The 19,858-nt window shown below is 45.4% G+C and overlaps 1 protein-coding gene across 4 annotated transcripts in view; it reads left to right on the top strand.

Annotated features, from left to right (window-relative positions):
• The window catches only part of CILK1 (ciliogenesis associated kinase 1), a 46,947-nt gene that overhangs the window by 2,765 nt on the left and 24,324 nt on the right, over positions 1-19,858 (top strand). For 3 of the 4 annotated variants that reach the window (XR_008891215.1, XM_056565729.1, XM_056565727.1), the window contains exons 2-6: positions 5,194-5,428; positions 8,661-8,715; positions 9,479-9,600; positions 10,603-10,682; positions 19,719-19,851. Coding sequence is in view for 3 of the 4 variants with exons in the window: in XM_056565729.1 (XP_056421704.1) it covers positions 5,328-5,428; positions 8,661-8,715; positions 9,479-9,600; positions 10,603-10,682; positions 19,719-19,851 (491 nt within the window). In the remaining variant the exon portion in view is untranslated. Of the gene's footprint in view, positions 1-4,509; positions 4,597-5,193; positions 5,429-8,660; positions 8,716-9,478; positions 9,601-10,602; positions 10,683-19,718; positions 19,852-19,858 lie in introns of those variants that run through there. The other variant, XM_056565728.1, reaches the window with a different exon arrangement.

Below are 19,858 nucleotides of genomic sequence, written 5' to 3'. Positions count from 1 at the left end.
GATTAAGATTTTTTAATAGAAGTAATTTACAAATCTGTTTAACTTTCTGGAGCCAGTTGATAAAAAAAAAAAAGTTTTCCACTGGAGTACCCCTTTAACTTTCGGTTTCCCCATTCTGCCCACCCACAATAGGTGGGGCAGAACAGGGAAACCGACAAGGAGTGGCACCGAAGGTCCACTTACCCATCGGCGGCAGAAGAAGATGGCGATGCGGCTTCCTGGATCCTACGGAAGCTGGTGAGTTGCCTAGCAACATCTGGAGGGCTACAGTTTGAGACCACTATACAGTGGTATAAACTGTAGCCCTCCAGATGTTGCAAAACTACAACTCCCAGCATGCAAGACAGCTGTTTGCTGTTTGGGCATGCTGAGATTTGGAGGGCTGGAGGGCTATAGTTTGGAGATCACTGTGCAGTGGCCCTCTAGATCTTGCAAAACTGCAAATCCCAGCATGTGCTGACAGACCGTGCATGCTGGGAGTTGTACTTTTGCAACAGCTGGAGGCACACTGATTGGAAAACCTTCAGTTAGGTTCTTTTACCTAACTCAGTATTTTCCAACCAGTGTGTCTCCAGCTGCTGCAAAACTACAACTCCCAGCATGTACTGATCACCGAAGGGCATGCTGGGAGATGTAGTTCTGCAACAGCTGGAGGTACGCAACTACAACTCCCAGCATGCCGAGACTGCTGTTTGCAAATCCCAGTATGCCCAAACAGCTGTCTCGGCATGCTGGGAGTTGTAGTTGTGTACCTCCGGCTGTTGCAGAACTACATCTCCCAACATGCTCTTCGGCGATCAGTACATGCTGGGAGTTGTAGTTTTGCAACAGCTGGAGAGACACTGGTTGGAAAATACTGAGTTAGGTAACAGAACCTAACTGAAGGTTTTCCAATCAGTGTGCCTCCAGCTGTTGCAAAAGTACAACTCCCAGCATGCACGGTCTGTCAGTACATGCTGGGAGTTGTAGTTTTTAAACAGCTGAAGGTTTGTTTCCCCCCCCCCCCCCCACTGTGAATGTACAGAGCACATTCACACTGGCGGGTTTACAGTGAGTTTCCTGCTTGAAGTTTGAGCTGTGGCATATTTTTCGCCGCAGAGCGAACTCCTAGCGGGAAACTCGCTGTAAACCTCCGCCAGTGCGAATGTACCCTAAAAACACTACACTAACACATAATAAAGGGTAAAACACTACATATACACCCCCCTTACACTGTCCCCCCAATAAAAATGAAAAAGTATTGTATGGCAGAGTTTCCAAAACGGAGCCTCCAGCTGTGGCAAAACAACTCCCAGCCACTGACTGTCCAGGCATGCTGGGAGTTTAGCAACAGCTGGGGGCATCCTGTTAGGGGTATTCTACACCAGTGATTCCCAATGTCCACCCTTATGCAATCCCTAATTTAGTCCTCAAATGTGCATGGAGCTCTCTCACTTCAGAGCCCTGTCGTATTTCAAGGAAAGAGTTTAGGGCCCCATATGGGGTATTTCCGTACTCGGGAGCAATTGCCCTACAAATTTTGGGGGGCTTTTTCTCCTTTTACCCCTTTAAGAAAAGCAAAAGTTGGGGGCTAAACCAGCCTGTTAGTGTAAAAAAAAAATTACACTAACATGCTGGTGTTGCCCAATACTTATTTTCAGAAGCGGTAAAAGGAAAAAAAGACCCCCAAAATTTGTAACGCAATTTCTCCTGAGTATGGAAATACCCCATATGTGGGCGTAAAATGCTCTGCTGGCACACAACAAGGCTCAGGAGTGAGAGCGCACCATGTACATTTTGAGGCCTAAATTGGTGATTTGCACAGAGGTGGCTGATTTTACAGCGGTTCTGACATAAACACAAAAAAATAAATACCCACATGTGACCCCATTTTGGAAACTACACCCCTCATGTAATGTAATAAGGGGTACAGTGAGCATTTGGGCCCCACAGGTGTCTGACAGGCTCCCACAATATGAGCATGAGGAAAGGTATGATACAGCGCTTTTTAAAGCTCGGACAATTTTTTTCAGGGCAGAAGGGGTGTTAGGAGTAGTTAGGGAATATAATCTGAGTTAGTTGTTTAGGAAATTTGGTTTGATGACTGTTACTCTTTAAATAGAAGCCATGACCCTTTTAGGGTATGCTCACACTGAGGAATCTCCGCTCACGGAATTCCGTTCAGAAGTTCCGTACGGAGAGTCCATTTGGCAACTGCAGAATTCTGGGTCAGTTAAAGACCTATTCACACTAATGTTAAGGTTCACACCGCAGAATTCCCAAGCATAGTTCTGCACATTGAAATACCCTTATGAAGAGGGCCAGTTCTGTCCTGTGCCATAGTAAATGAGAGGCACATGAAGGTACAGCATGGGCCTACACTGCTATACTGCCTTCTGTGTACTCCTATGTAGTGCCAGCCCGATTTACATGTATAGGACGGGGACCTGATAATTCCGAGGAGCCCCTTTTAATCCAGTAAAAAAAAAACGGGCTTTTATGTCGTGATCTCACCTGCATATTTCTGTTCTCCACAGTGTATTATGGATAGGTCACCTTTTTACTATTTAACCACAAAAGAGCTTCCCTTTTCACATTTACAGTAAGGCTTTATTGACTTTGGCCGACATTCACCCCATGCCATTTACTTGACTGTATTGGTTGCTAAGTGATGCAGGACATAATGTGCAATGTTTTCTCGGGAGATTTCTTAGACAAGAAGTCGCTAGCGATGCTTTCTACCTGTGCATACTGCAGTTACTTCATGGCTAATATTTCCTAACATAAGGTAATACTATATTCACACATTGCTTTTATATGCTATAGAGGGTGAATCTAATACGTTTGTGTCCTACTGAAATTGGTGATATCTTGTAGTAATGCAAGCTGTGATGTCTTTGTTTACAGGTTCTACGTTTCAGCTCTTACTCTGGAAAAGTTAAAGGGGTACTCCACCCCTAGACATGTTTTGTATAGGGCAGGGGTTCTCAACCCGTGGTATGCGTACCCCTAGGGGTACGCCACCAGCTGTGCGGGGGTACACAATGTGCTGACAAATACCGGCCATGCATTAGCCAGTACTTGTCAGTGCATTGCAGAGAATGGCAGCGGCAGCTCTCAGTAAAGTATCACGGCTACTTTTATGGTAGCTGCATGGTTGCCGGGGAGACGTGTGACATCCCCTGATGTCACGCGCAAGTGCCGCACAGTGCAGGAGGACATCACCCTTCTGTGCGGCATCGAACGGGACTGTGGGAGCGGTGCCCAAACAAGCCGGGTAATGTAAAAACTAAGTGTATGGGAGGGATGATATATATTAGCCCAGGGGGATCGGTGGGAGGATGGGTGGGGGAAGAGAAATAATGGCACAAGGGCATTAAGATGGAGGGGGAGAGAGGGATAATGGCAAAGGGGATCAGATGGAGGGGGTAATTATGGCACAAGGGGATTAAGATGGAGGGGGGAATAACGGCAAAAGGGGATCAGAGGGAGGGGGAGAGAATAATGGCACAAGGGGATTAAGCAGGGATGTGGAATTCCTATCGCCTGACGCCCAGGACATGCAGTTCTGGGCGCCGGGCAGGTGAATTTTTCCGGCCTTAGCCTGGCTTCTGGCAAGCAGGGCTGGACCTGACAAGCGCGGCAGCGCTTAGCAGTCTGTATGGAGAGGGCTCCGGACTCGTGCCCGCTCCATACTCTGCAGCCCTCGGCTGTTGTCAGTAGCCGGGGGCCGCCGCTAATAACCAGCATGCGGCGATCGCCGTGGCTGGCTGTTAACCCTTTAGATTGCCGCTGTCAAGGCTGACAGCGGTGTCCCAAGGGACATGTGAATGCTCCCTGGTGGGTTGGATCGCCACCTGCAGCGCGATCCACTATAGAGGTAGCCGGAGGACTTACCTCTGTTCCCTGGTGTCTGTGGCTCATTGATAGAGTCTAGTCCAGCCAGGATCTATCAATGGATCACCCCCCTTTTCCTATATAAAACATGTAAACATCATAAAAATAAACATATTTGATATCACTTCGTGTGTAATTGTATGAACTATTAAAATATAACATTATGTATCCCATACAGTAAATGTAAAAAAAATACCAAACCACAGAATTGCACTTTTTATAATATCCCAGAAATAAAGTTAAAAAGTCAGATCAGTACCAAAATGGTACGGACACAAAAAACAGATGAAAAAACATGAGCCCTCATCCAGCCTGGTATGCAAATTATTTATGATTATTATTATTAATTTTTTTTTTTTTTAAAGCTACAGAGGGTCAAAAAAATGGCAATTAAAAAAAATTCTAAAAAGTTCTGAATTTTTTAAAAATTAGTAAAACATGAAGGAAACTATACATATCTGGTATTGCTTTAGTTTGGCCAGCCTAAAGTACCAAAATAACATGTTAGCTCAATTACAAGGTAAATGGCGTAGAAAAGCAAATCATCAAATTTGCTAAATTATCTTTTACTATTTAAATTTTACTTCACTGATTTATTAATTTTTTTTTTAAATATAGAATTGGCCCGGACAAGTGGATTTTGCTCCATTTTAGTCCTGTGGACAAGTAGTTGTTTGTTGAATTTCCACACCCCTGATTAAGTATCACATTAGTATAAAGGTAAGTACACTACTTTTGTCCTCGGGTACCCCTCGCGCACATACTTTTAGCCTTTGGGGGTACAGTAGCCAAAAAAGTTGAGAACCACTGCTATAGGGGGATAAGATGTCTGATGGCGGGGGTCCCGCCGCTGGGAACCCCTGCCATCTCTCCTGCAGCACCCCTGTCATCTGGTGCACGGAGGGAGCTTCGCTCTGTGCCTGATGACTGGCAATGCAGGGGCGGGAGGATTGTGATGTAACGCCCCACCCCCTCAATGCTAGTCTATGGGAGAGGAGTGTAATGGCCGCCACACCCCCTCCCATAGAATTGCATTGAGGGGGCGGGGCGTGATGTCACAAGGGGACAGGGCCATGACGTCACGATCCTACAGGCCCCGGCATTGCCAGTCACCAGATGACAGGGGTGCTGCAGGAGAGATTGCAGGTGATCCCAGTGGCAGGACCCTCGCAATCAGACATCTTATCTCCTATCCTTTTGATAGGGGATAAGATGTCTAGGGGGTGGAGTACCCCTTTTAATCCCTTGTGAGTAAAATTTTATATTGTACTTCCAGGCTTATATTATTCTATTAAACTTTTTTTCTTTTCTTTACAGACAGTGATAATCTAGGACTGGGGTTCATCTTCCTGACTGCTTTCACTGTGAGGCCGCTCAGAAGGTTCAGTGCTTTACAAGTAGCATACTGTGTGTTCCTATTGAGATGTCCCTTCCACCCTGGATCTGTCGCCATGAACCGATATACAACAATCAAACAGCTTGGAGATGGCACATATGGCTCTGTCCTTCTTGCAAGAAGCACCGAGTCAGGGGAGCTGGTTGCCATTAAAAAGTATGTTGACTTTGCTTAAGAGGGGATTTCTGTTTATTCAGATTTCCCTTATTTTAAATTGGTTGTTTAATAGAAGATGTGCAGTGATTTTATTTGAAGCTGCAGATTTCAATGAAAACAAAATGACTAAGTACAGCATAAAATTCTGCGCATTGAATATGTGCAGGATACTGTATGTGGGATTATACCCTGATTCTTCACACGTACAGGATCTGCTGCATATTTTATGCAGCTGATTTTGATACCCATAAACTTCAATGGGTAATACAATCAATCAGCTGCAGAAAATAGGCAGCATATCCTGTACGTGTGACTGTACTGAAGGGGTATCCTCACAATCACAGGTTATCCCCTGTCCAGAGGAAAAGGGTTGTCAAGCAGATCGGTGGGGGTCCCAGCAGGCAGACATCCTACTAATCCACTAGTTATCCTCTGTCCACATTATAAACGATAACTTTTGATGTCGCCTGTTGTCATTTTACCAAGCATAGTCACTAGTAGACTGTTTGCGCCAGTAAAATAAATTAATATGGCTGGGGTATGTTGTGGTAGTCATACTGTTCGGACAATTTTCACACATATACCATAAGTGATAGCTAGTTTTCTAATGTGAATGCCTAATTTTGTAAGGCCATGTTCACACGCCAGAATTTCTGCATGGAATTCCGCATGAAAATTCTGCATGATTTTGTAGCCAATACACTTTAATGGGATTCCGCTGTCCCATTCACACAGCAGAATTTCTGCTGCAGGAATTCCATTGAAGTGAATAAAACTGAAAATCTGTAATATTTGTGAAGTGAAATTGAAAAAAGAAATGCAGTTTAGCAAGTTTGGGGGTTTTCTTTTTTACGCCATTCACCTTGTGGTAAAAGTTACATGTTGGCCTGATTACAGCAATACCAAATTTATTTAGTTTCCATAATGTTTTACTAATTAAAAAAAAAAATTCTTAACTTTTTAGAATGTTTTTTTTTTTTGTTTGTTTTATTGCCATTTTCAGACTACTGAGGGCTCATTTTTTGCGCCATAAACTGCTGTTTGTATTGGTACCATTTTGGTATTTATTTACATTAACACCATTTACCGTATGGGGTATATAATGTTATATTTTAATAGTCCAGACAATTACGAACGCGGCATTACCAAATATAGGGGGTGAAGTGAACTTTTACGATCCGCCCCACTAGCCCACCGGGGATGATTAAAAGACCTTTGGAAGCCGCTGTGACAGCGGCGATTTAAAGGGGTACTCCGGTGTTTAGACATCTTATCCCCTATCCAAAGGATAGAGGATAAGAGGCCTGATCGCGGGAGTCCCGCCGCTGGGGACCCCCATGATCTTGCACCCGGCACCCCGTTTGTAATCAGTCCCTGGAGCGTGTTCACTCCAGGTCTGATTACCGGCGACCACTGGGCCGGCGGCGTGTGACTTCACGCCTCCTCCCCCCCCCCCCCCCCCATGTGACGTCACTCTCCGCCCCTCAATGCAAGCCTATGGGAGGGGCGTGACAGCTATCTCGCCCCCTCCCGTAGGCTTGCATTGAGGGGCGGAGTGTGGTCGCCGGTAATCAGACCCGGAGCAAACACGCTCCGGGGACTGATTACAAACAGGGTGCCGGGTGCAAGATCATGGGGGGTCCCCAGCGGCGGGACTCCCGCTATCAGGCATCTTATCCTCTATCCTTTGGATAGGGGAAAAGATGTCGAAGCACCGGAGTACCCCTTTAAGGGGTTTATAGACAGTCTATTGCTGGCGGCCCCCAGCTACTGAAATCAGCTGGGGGCCACTAGGTATGGAGCTGGCTCAAGTCAGGAGCCTGCTCCATACACCCTGAGGGTGCCGTATTAAAATCAAAGGGGGTTGTTGGTCCGCCTCTGCTTGCCTGGATCAGGGCTAAATGCATGAAAAATACATCAGCATCAGCACTCGTAACTGCATGTCCCAGGCGTTGGGCTGAAGGATTTCCACATTCCTGCTGCCATATTCACATGAATTGAGATAAGTTTCAATACCAAGAAACAGGACAGGTCCAGTATCAGATTTGTTGTTTAGCATATCTATGCAACTTTCATGAGATTTACAGGCAAAAACAAATGTTAAGGGTCTATTTACACCCACAGTACCCTGTGCAAAGTTGATGCCATGTTAAGTCATATATTGTACATTGAAATCTGCAGCATCAAATACGCACAGGATACTGTATGTATGAATAGACTCTGAAAAGATGTGGAGGGAAACAAAAGCTGTATCCCAAGTTAAATAACTCACTATAGCAAGCTACAACATACCCAAAATTATAAAAACTACAGGTCACGGTGCAAAAAATTTACCATTAAACAGCCCGTTTAAACAAAAAAATAAAAAGGTTATAGTGGTCAAAAAATGAAAAGATTTCTAAACGATACAATTTTTTAACATTGGTAAAACAATACCCAATTTGTATAGTTTGCATTAATCGAACTAACCTAAAGTAGCAAGATAACATGCTAGTTTGACCTCACTGTGACTGGTATTAAAAGAAGAAGAGAAAAATCTTTAAAATTATTTCCCTTTTTTTTATTTATTATTTTTTTTTTTCGGAGCATATGTTATGGAAAAATGAACAAAATTTGGTCCACCAAAACATTGAGTTATGGCAAAAATGAAAATTGGCCTTCTCCATTCATGTGCATTTTGGATTTTCAGTGTTCTGCTTTGTCATACAAGCAGGCAATCAAGATTACCCGGCTAAATGCCAGCGAATTGATGGAATCATTGATAATAATGGGGTCCTTTTGGGTTTTTGGCATCTGTTGTTTTGTCTGGGCTTTTTGTCGGAATCTGTGACACAGGCTCCTAAAGGAACCTCCGACACAGACCCCTCCTAACGTAAAAAAAATACACTTGAGTTTGTTTTTTAACACTTTGGGAATAGAAGACTATGTATCTTGTTCCCGTGAGTGATCCTGTTCAAGTGGTACCATTTTAATTTACCGTAGTATTGACTTTCTTAACCTATTCTATAGAAGCACAGTCTTGAATTTGTTCAATTTACCTTACATGAATGGCAGTACCATGCTAGGAGTCTGTATTTTCCATATGACAGCACTTTTATGGCTCCATACAAAGCAGAGCCTTATACAGGCATGCGATGGAACATATTTTTGTGCAGCATTCTAGTTAATATGTTACAGACATGTATGTATGTTGTATTTTAATACTCATTTTATTTTTCATTTTCTGAAATAGAATGAAAAGGAAGTTTTACTCATGGGAGGAGTGCATGAACCTTAGGGAGTTAAAGGTAAGTGTTCAGCCTTGTACTATGCATGTCTATGAAGCCTGAGGACTAAAATATAAATACATTTCTCCATAGTTGATAAAGCTCTTCTTCCAATTTTTGTTCTTGTTGTTTTTCAAAGATGTCATGAAAGTATTGAAAGTAGTTATATTTGAACCTGTGTTAAGCTGGCTATAAACATCAGATTGTTATAAGCAGAACAAGCCAACTATCAAATGTATGGTGGCCTCCCTTCTCTCACCCAGTAAGATTGTCAGGGTAGAGAAGAATTGGTCAGTTTGATTTTAATGAGCCCATTCCATTTGTTCTCAGAGGACACCCCACTTTTCTCTATTGAAAATATGCATGGTCAGTTGTCTAAAACTGACCATACATAGTTGTTCGCCCGACAACTACCTCTCCCAGGCTCCTCCCGTAAGGGAGGAGCCTGGGAGAGGTAGTTGTCGGGCGAACAACTACCTCTCCCCAGAGCATAAGTATGTATTCCTAGTAGGGAGAAGGTTGCTGCTAGCTACATCTGGTGGTGACTTACCGCCATGTGAATAATGTCATCAGACGATAGGGAAGAAAGATTGGGCATGTTACTTCTCAGACACCGGATGTGAAGGAGGGGGGGGGGGGGATGGGGATAAAGTTGAGCAGTCACTTTATACATTAGATGGTTGTCGGCGCCCACTGACACAACCGGTCTGACTGACACATGTTTAATGTGTATTGCCAGCTTTCATTTTAAGAGCAGAGCACTAATGTGTAATGTGTTTTCTAGTCTCTGAGGAAGCTTAACCATGCGAATGTTATTAAACTGAAAGAAGTAATTCGGGAAAATGACACCCTCTACTTTGTATTTGAATACATGAAGGAAAATCTGTACCAGCTGATGAAAGATCGGTATGTGCATGAGAAAATCGCTAAGTTAGTCTTTGTATCTATTTTTTGTAATGAAACTTACCCGACTTACATTCTTAAACGCATGCTTGTTTTACAGCTCGTATTACAGCTGGATCCTAGTCATTTCCCTGATCACAAGAGGTCACTGGATCCTTCTTATGGTTTAGCGCTTCTCTTTTGATCATATATACATCTCCAAAAGGCATAGCTTGACAATCAACCTTTTTGATGACTGGTCTACTTCTTCAGGACTGTTTGTGATCAAGAGATAAGTGCTAAACCATTAGAAGGATCCAGTGACCTCATGTGATCAGGGAAATGACTAGGAACGACATAGTTGCCAACCTTGTCCCACTTCTCTGTTGCTGGCACAAGACACTTTGCACTATTAATAGAATGGTTGAAATACTGCTCACTGAACTGTTTATTTTTAAAGTGGTACGCCTGTGGAAAACAAATGTTTTCAAATTAACTGGTGTCAGAAAGTGAAACAGATTTGTAAATTACTTCTATTTAAGCCTTCCAGTACTTATCAGCTGCTGTATACTGCAGAGAAAGTTGTGTAGTTCGTTCCAGTCTGACCACAGTACTCTCTGCTGACACCTCTGGCCATGTCAGGAACTGACCAGAGCAGAAGAAGTTTGCTATGGGGATTTGCTTCTACTCTGGACAGTTCCTGACACGGAGGTGTCAGCAGAGAGCACTGTGGTCAGACTGGAAAGAACTACACAACTTCCTCTTTAATATACTGCTTGTATTAGAACCTTTTTTAAGGGTATGTTCACACAGTCAGGACCCTGCGCAGATTTGATGTACAGGATTTTTAACTGCAGATTAAAAACTGTGGCAAAAAATCCTGAACATCAAATCTGCGCAGGATCCTGTACGTGTGAACGTACCCTTAAGCAGTATTCCTACATTGCTAGAATTACTTATATAAGGGCATTTCTTATTACTATGCAATGCTTATTGTGCTTGATCTGTGTTTCTAACTCTCCACAGGAACAAAATTTTTCCTGAATCCACCATCCGAAACATTATATACCAGATACTACAAGGGCTTGCTTTCATACACAAATATGGTAAGGACTACAAATGTAAAAGCAGGTTTATTCTTTTTTGATTATTAGTTGAAAATAATTGATAAAGAAGTTATACATCTCAAAAGGCATAGCTTGACAAGAAACCTTTTGATGACTGGTCTACTGTCCGCCAATATCTTCAGGACTGTTTGTGATTGAGATTCGGTGACCTTTTGTGATCAGGGAAATGACTAGCAACAAGAAAGTTGCCAACCTTGTGCCGCTTCTATGATGTCGCTGCCAACACACTTTGCACTATTAATAGAATGATTGAAATACTGCACACTGAAGTTTTTTTTTTTTATTTTTTTTTATTTTTTTTTTTTTTTTAACCCCTTCATGACCCAGGGTTTTTCCATTTTTGCACTTTTGTTTTTTCCTCCTTACCTTTAAAAAACCATAACTCTTTCAATTTTGCACCTAAAAATCCATATAATGGCTTATTTTTTACCCAAAAATCTACAGAGAAATGGGGAAAAAAATTCATTGTGCGACAAAATTGAAGAAAAAACACAATTTTGTAACTTTTGGGGGCTTCCGTTTCTACGCAGTACATTTTTCGGTAAAAATGACACTTTCTCTTTATTCTGTAGGTCCATACGGTTAAAATGATACCCTACTTATATAGGTTTGTTTTTATTGTACTTCTGGAAAAAATCATAACTACATGCAGGAAAATGTATACGTTTAAAATTGTCATCTTCTGACCCCTATAACTTTTTTTATTTTTCTGCATATGGGACGGTATGAGGGCTAATTTTTTGCGTCGTGATCTGAAGTTTTTAGCGGTACCATTTTTGTAATGATGGGACTTTTTGATCGCTTTTTATAAATTTTTTTCATGATATAAAAAGTGACCAAAAATACGCTTTTTTGGACTTTGGAATTTTTTTGCACGTACGCCATTGACCGTACGGTTTAATTAATTATATATTTTTATAATTTGGACATTTACGCACGCGAAGATACCACATATGTTTATTTCTATTTACACAGTTTTTTTTTTTAAATAGGAAAAGGGGGGTGATTCAAACTTTTATTAGGGAAGGGGTTAAATGATCTTTATTCACTTTTTTTTCCCACTTTTTTTTTTGCAGTGTTATAGCTTCCATAGGGACCTATAACACTGCACACAATGATCTTTTACATTGATCACTGGTTTCTCATAGGAAACCAGTGATCAATGATTCTGCCGCTTGACTGCTCATGCCTGGATCTCAGGCACTGAGCAGTCATTCGGCGATCAGACAGCATGGAGGCAGGTAGGGATCCTCCAGCTGTCATGTAAGCTGTTCGGGATGCCGCGATTTTGCCGCGGCAATCCCGAGCAGCTCCCTAAGCTAACCGGCATTAGTTTACTTTCACTTTAGACGCGGCTTTCAACTTTGAACTCCGCGTCTAAAGGGTTAATAGCGCGCGGCACCGCGATCACTGCCGCGCGCTATTAGCCACGGCTCCCGGCCGTTGCTAGGTGCCGGGCCCGACCCGCTATGACGAGGGGCCACGCCGTCGCCCCACGTTATAGAATGGGAGCCGACCCATGACATACATGTATGCCATAGGTCGGGAAGGGGTTAAAGGAGTACTCACGTGGAAAACAAATGGTTTTTAAATCAACTGGTGCAAGAAAGTGAAACAGACTTGTAAATTACTTCTATTTAAAAATCTTTAATCCTTCCACTACTTATCATACCTTGATGTATGCTCCACAGGAAGTTGTGTAGTCCAGTCTGACCACAGTGCTCTCTGCTGACACCTCTGTCCATGTTAGGAACTGTCCAAAGCAGAAGAGGATTTCTTTGTGGATTTGCTTCTACTCTGGACAGTTCCTGACACGAAGGTACTGGAAGGATTAAGATTTTTTAATAGTGATTTACAAACCTGTTAAACTTTCTGACGCCAGTTGATTTGAAAACATGTTTTTTCACTGGTGTACCCCTTTTAAAGGTACTTTGCCCCTAGACATCTTATCCCCAATCCTTTGGATAGGAGAGAAGATGTCTGATCACGGGGGTCCCGCTGCTGGGAACCCCCACAATCTTCCCTGCAGCACCCCTTGTCGTCTGGTGTATGGAGCAAACTTTGCCCCGTGCCTGATGATTGACGATACAGCAGCCGGAGGCTCGTGACATCACGGCCCCACCCTCTTGTGGTTTCACATCCTTCCCCCCTCAATGAAGGTCTATAAGAGGGGGCTTGGCCGTGACATCACAAGCCTCCGGCCCCTGTATCACCAGTCATCAGGCATGGAGCGAAGTTAGCTCCGTGCACCAGATGACAGGGGGGCTGCAGGAGAGATCATTGGGGTTACCAGCTTGGCAAAGCGTTATATAGGGTAAAATCTTTATTTTCGCCATTACCGGGGGACGCTCCTGCCCCCAGGGATGGTGAAGATATGAAGTTATAAACTAGTCACCGGCGCCGCCGTAAGTAGTCACCTGGGCGGGGAGCTCTTCTTACCAACTCCCGTTCTTCGGCCGGGAGCGACGCCCCCTCCGCTTGATTGATGGACCGCATCATCATTCCGCTCACTGAACAGATTGAGCAGAGTGATGACGTGGCCCGTCAATCAAGCGGAGGGGGCGTCGCTATATCTTCATATCTTCACCATCCCTGGGGGCAGGAGCGTCCCCCGGGAATGGTGAAAATAAAGATTTTACACTATATAACGCTTTACCAAGCGTTATATAGGGTAAAATCTGATGATTGGTTCCCTTTTAAAGAAGATCTACAGATTTCAGAAAGATAGATTGATTCTCATATAATAAAAACACCAGCCATCATTTTTGTGTTAGTCCTTTGCACGTTTAACGTATTTCAAATAAATATTTCCTTTTAAAGTGTACTTGTCCCGTAAAAAAGTTTTAATTGGTCAGAGTCTCTGTGCTGATCAGGAAAATGAGCGGTGATAAGCACATGGTACCACGCTTTACTCCGCAGCTCTGGGGGTCTTTCCAACCATTGAAAACTTTTGACATGTCTCTGTGAAATGTCTATAGTTTAAAGGGGTACTCTGCATAAATATTGGAAGGATTAAGATTTTTTTTAAATAGAATAAATTAAAATCTGTTTAACTTTCTGACACCAGTTGATTTAAAAAAAAAAATAATAATAATTTTTAAAATTTAAAAAATTTCACAGAGGTACCCTTTAAGTGACAGATACAAAAAAAAAAAAAACTGATAGTCTGTTACCCCCACTAAACTCAATATACTGGGTGAGGGTATGTTCACACATGCATTGAAAATCCTCAGAAAGAATAGACAGGGCCATTCTTTCTGCGGAGTCCGCACAGAAAGGCATTGCCATCTACGAGACAGCACGTTTCCAAGTAGTTATAGCACTGTCATGTTCTGCTGACGCTTTGCTGAGGGGCAGTGTCCACACGAAAATTTTCTGAGCGGACATTGCCAGTGTGAACATAGCTCTTCATTGGGGGACACATTACTGATGGGTATATGCCCTTGCCACTAGGAGGCGCTGACACTAGGGGAAAAAAAAGTCTGCTCCTCCCTGGCAGGATATACCCGCCCACCTGCAGTGAGGTAAACAGTTTTAGCTAGTGTCAGCAGGAGGTAAGACACAGGTCTGGGAGCTCCCCAGGCCTGGTCTTCTTTTTTTTTTTCCTAGTTTTAGTCTAAAGTTTAGTTTTTTCTTTCCTTTTTGTTGTTTTCTCTAGCGTGGGGCGACTGGAGCATGGTGCTGCCTGATCCCCCACCTGCGAACTAGGGGCGCTGTGCATTGATGGATGGGCGCTGTTCATTGATGGATGGGCCGTTAACCCCTCCCTTCCAATAACCAGCACCTGGCAGTGTACCCTGGGTTTGGGTCCCCCATTTGCCCCTGTTTGCCAGCTGAGCTAACTTAAGGCAGGTGGCCCTAGCTGGTCGAAGTCTAAGCCAGGGTGCTCAGCTGGCGGGAGTTCAGGGGGGATCATGGCGGCACATAGCTCTGCCCCTCTTCTTTCCCTGACTTGCCATGCGAGCCGGAAGGTCAGGCAGCTCCTCCTCTCCAGCTTGCGCGATGCTGGGGGCAGTGTCCAGTGAGGTACGCACCTCACTGCGGCGTCTAACTCTGCCCTCCTTACTCGCTGCGGGGGCCAGCGGAGCTCCGTTGGCAAAGTTCTTTTTGCTCCCGTGGCAGTAGCCCGGCGAGAGCTCATGTTTCCCGTCCCTTTTCTGTCACCTACCTCAAAACTGTGCACGGATTAGCAGGGGCTTCTACAGCACACTGCTATGAGCCGTCGCTGCTCCAGGTGCTTTCTGTCTGCCTACATAAGAGAGGTTCCGCGGGCAGCACTTTGCAGGGCGCCCTGCGTCCCATGCTCTTTTCCAGCCACATTATGGCATAATACTTTTTACACATTTGGTGTGGCTTAGCACCCTCTCATGGCCAATACGTGTATTGGTGTATTGCACTCTGATTTCTATTGCCATATCTATTCTCAGGGTCCTTTCTTAGGGTCTATATTGGGGGCTGCTTTATTTTTGTCACCCTGGAAGGTGACCTACTATACACAAGACATGAACTGCTTTAGGTACTCTGGCATCCCTAATCCTGCATTGTAGCTCACTGTCATAGAGCTTATGCAAACGTGGCGGGTTGTTGCCAGGGAGTCACGTTCCCTTGTAAACTACTGGGGGGGATATATTCAAGCAATCTGTTCTTTGTCATACAATGTGCAAGCTCTTTTGTGATCCCGGCAGACACTCAGGTTTCTTTTCAGATTCCTCATCTGTCAGGTCTGCTGGCCACCCATCCTGGGGGTGTTCTTGGCATGTCATGCTATATGATTCCCTTCTCCACAGGCTACTGCTTCCGCAGCATCCAGCGAAAGGTCTCCATGGGAATGTTCCTGTGTGGGCATGGGTTCGACCCGATATCATTATGCCAGACAGTAGTCTCTCCTGTCACTCATTTCACAGCTGCCGCGTCCACGGCTGGCACTCCGGTACCCCACTGCTGGTGCAAGTTGTCCAAAGTAACATCCCTTGTATACTATGGACCCATACCAGTAAGCCAGGCAGTGCTCTGCATGGTTTCCTCTGCTGCCTGTCTCTCATAACACGGCTGATGTATCTGCAGCTGGAGTTCCGGTACCTCACTACTGTGCGAGGTGTCTGACGGAATGACTCGTCTATTATGGACCCATACCAGTAAGCCAGATAGTCGTCTGCATGGTTTCCACTGCCTGTCACACGGCTTATATATCTGCGTCTGGAGTTCCGGTACCCCACTGCCGTACGCGGTATCCTAGGTACTGACCCAGCGTGTCCGAAGGACCCTATACGGGACGTCACGGATGCATCCCTCGGCTCAGCCTCCCCTATCTCCCAGGGGGGGCGGGGTTTCTATCTATGTCTCCTAGGCCTCCCACCTACGACAAGGGGCATAGTTATCGCCTCAAAAACCTGGAGGTGTTCTTGTTCAGCCAGACTGTAGTCTGCAAGGTTTCCGCTGCCATTGGTCTCTGATCCCAGGGCTTCTGCGGACATAGCCAGGTTTCCCGTACCTCACTGCTGGGTGAGAGATCTGGAGGAGGCTCCCCACAGGTACACGGGATTGATGCCAGTCGGATAGTCCTTCGTCTGTTGGGTCTTCTACACCACCAGGTCGCCCGTTGCATAGGCCGCACTCCAGTACCCTGCTTTCTGTGGGCGATTGAATGGAGTGACCCTGTGCGCTCGGAATCCCATACCATTCGGCCAGATGGTTTTCCGCATGGCTTACTAATACGTCTGGTCAACCTCCATACACTTTCCACACAGTGGGCGGTAATTCAGGTAACCCACTGCCATGTGTAGTTCCGAGCGAGTCACCCCATGTTGCTCCATGGGCCTTATACAATGCACCACATACTGGTTTGCAGGGTTCTCTACTTTACCAGGTCCCTCTCTGCATACTTGCATATCTGTCTGAAGGCTGGTATCTCACTTCACTGTATGTTTCCATTTGCGGGACCCGGCGTGGCTATGGTCCCTATGCCACATAGCCAGGCTGTTTCTGCATGGTCCAAATCCACTGGGTCACCTCCCCTCGTTTCTGCTAATGCCACAGCTGCAGTCCGGTGTCTCTCTTTCCAGGTGACGTTCCGCACAGTTTCTCTGTGGGTTCATGGGACCTTTTTCTATTTGTAAGTCAGACTGTGTCTGCATGTTTCCTGCTCCAGATACATTCTTCATCTCTTGTGTTTTTGCCTGCAGATCTGGTGTGTGGCACCATTCGGAGATGGGGTGTGTGTTTTTTTCTGCAGGTTCCAGCAACTTAGACAGGGGAACAGAGTGCTGTTGCTGACAAAAATTGCAATGTTGGTCTGCTAATGGCATACCTTACTTCCTCCGGTCTGTTGGAGGTCTGCGGTTTCCTTCGTGTCTGCAGCCTTTGTACCAAACTACTACCGTGAGGTACCCATGTCTGTGTCCTTACATATGTCATGGCCACTCTGCACATGTAGAGCCCACCTTCCTTCTGTTCGGTGGGGTGTGCCTCAGGGCTTCCTGTGATTTTTATCTCCACAGGTCTCAGCGGTTGGCATGGGGCCTGATGAGGGGGCCACACAGTCAGTGTAGCCCCTCCCTAGGCCTCCAGGTATCTTTCCGGGTTTCTGTCCAGTGTGGCTCAGGCACCTACTCTGTTGCCTTAGTCATCGTCCGGAATGGTTCTCAAAACATTTGTGTGTGTGTGTGTGTGTGTATGCTTGTTACTTGCATTCATAGTCACGTCTTGTATTTTTTCCCAGCTACAGGGAGCAGGAGGCACGAGGTGATGCCTCCATACCGATATTGGTTGTCGCAGGGGCCCTGGGGGCTACCTCCACCCAGTTCCTGTCCATGGCTGTGGGGCAGCATTTCCCTGCCCCTACAGTGCCTGGTGCACTTTGCCAATCCCCTTTCCACAGGCGCTACAGGGATCAGGGAGCTTGGCATGGTCAGTACCCAAGTTTCATCTTGACCACCTCTTGTTTCTCCTCCACTAGGGGGACTGTTTTGTTGAGCATTTTTCTGCTGCCATGATAGTGTCATCTCTCTGTTCCCACTATATAGGTGGGGTATGAGGCTGGGCCATTGTTTTTTTTTGCTGAGAGCACTCAACAGAGCTTTTTGCTGTCTAGGCTTGTGTGCTTACTGTCCACCATTGCAGCCTGGCTCTCTTTCTGTTTCTTGGTTATCTCCTGCTGCTTACGCAGCCTTGGCTCTCTCCTCTGTTGGAGGAGTTTGTTATCTTGTATGGCTGGGGACAGCTGGTCTAGCCACTCGGTTGTTTGGGTCCTACCATTGCTCTTCTCCTCCCTGGGCGCAATCTCCCTGGAAAGGTGTGTTCTTCATTCCCTTTTGACAGTGTCAGTTTGTGCTGCACTGCCACCATAGTCTTCTGGAGTAACCTTCCTGTGCCCAGCACCTGAGCGTCCCAGCTGGGTTCCCCTTTGTTTCCACTTCCATTAACGTTCTTGCAAGATATTTATTTGGAGTGCTCTGGTCCGCTTGAACCTCTGGGGTCCTAGAACAGTTAGTCTCCTTGGCTTGGACTCAGTCCTAGGATGCTGTAGCGGGCTTTCCTTTTCAGACGGCTCTCCCGGTTCTTTAGGCCTCAGTGATGATTGAGGTCTCGGGCATGTCCAGTGATCTGGCCCAGACTACACCGCATTCCCATTTGGTGGGGCGGTTTTTCTGTACTGGACTTCTTCATGTCTCGACATGGAAGTTTGTCACCTGGTGAGTTTCGCGGACGTCTGTTTTCCTTACTCTTTAGGTGTGAGTCTTCCAGGAGACTCTCTGGATCCTCCAATTTCCACGTCTGCTACTCCGGGGTTCTGGAGGCCTCCTTCTGTTCACTTCTTTTCCGTTTGATTTTGCGGGGTCGTCTTCCAGGTGACTCAGTCACCTCCGGTTTCCATGTCTGTCTCTCAGGTGTCCGAGATGGCCCCTTTTTCAGGGCATTCCGCTCCTTTCTTCCTTCAGGGTCCATGTCCTCCGGAGTTAGAGGGTGTTCCAGTCATCCGAATTACACCAGTCCAGCTCATCGCCTTCCGGGTGCTCACGGGGTCCCCTGGGACAGGGGTTTTTGGGTCTGCAGCTGTCATGCACCAAACCTCTCTATAGCAGATTTCAGTTTTTTTCTTTTTTTTTTCCTGGTCTACACCTCCTGTGCTTGCCTTCTGTTCGGGCTTACTCTGCTCTCCTTGCTGTGTTCCTTGGAGTAATTTCCTATCTGCTTCCGGCATGGTTCTCGCCCATCTGGCTTCCTTGTCGACTTTATCTTTAGTCTCTACAGAGGATGGTCCCTTCTTTTGGCATCCTAGTCCATCTCCTGGGACAGGGGATCTTCCGGGAGTTCAATTTCTGGGCCCAGTTTCTCTGGCCTGGGGGCTTGTCTGCAGGCCTTGTGGACACGTGAGTTCGGTCTCAGGACTGATTCCTTTTCTCTGGTGGTTATTTTTTTTCCCACCCTAGGGGACTGCTTTGGTACGTCCCATCAGTAAGGTGTCCCCCAATGAAGAGTGATTAAGAAAAGTAGATAATATTTTTTTTTTTTTTTTGTACTCGTAGCCTTCATTGGGGGACACCGCACCCACCCTTTCTTCAATTTATTTTCCGGAATTTTTTTTTGGGTTCTTGGGTGGTTCATCCGGCACTCCTTTCTAGGGTTCTTCTGACATCTCTTTGTTGGCTTCTCCTACTGCTTTGTGACAAAACTGATTACCTCACTGCAGGTGGGCAGGTATATCCTGCCAGGGAGGAGCTGACTTTTCCCCCCAACCCCCCCCCCCCCCCTAGTGTCAGCGCCTCCTTGTGGCAAGAGCATATACCCAACAGTATAGGTGTCCCCAATGAAGGCTACGAGAAATTTTACGGTGAGTACAGAAAAATCTCCTAATACTGTGAGTAAAAAGCTTTATGTAGTCCTTGCTATTGCGCTGCTGTGTGCAATGGAGGCAGGGCGCCTGTATGGTGTTTTATTTTTTTTAAAGGTGCTAGAATACTGTAAATACCCTAAAAACTGATATTATTAACGGTCTTAATAATTTTGGTATTTTAGGGTTTTTCCACAGGGACTTAAAGCCAGAAAACCTCCTTTGCATGGGACCAGAGCTTGTGAAAATAGCTGACTTTGGACTAGCTCGGGAAACAAGATCTAGACCACCTTACACAGATTATGTGTCTACTCGATGGTAAAGA

Source organism: Hyla sarda, chromosome 3 (assembly GCF_029499605.1).
Source record: "Hyla sarda isolate aHylSar1 chromosome 3, aHylSar1.hap1, whole genome shotgun sequence".
Lineage (NCBI taxonomy): Eukaryota > Metazoa > Chordata > Amphibia > Anura > Hylidae > Hyla > Hyla sarda.
The sequence above is the reverse complement of the archived record's forward strand: the minus strand, read 5'-3'. Positions and strand labels throughout refer to the sequence as shown.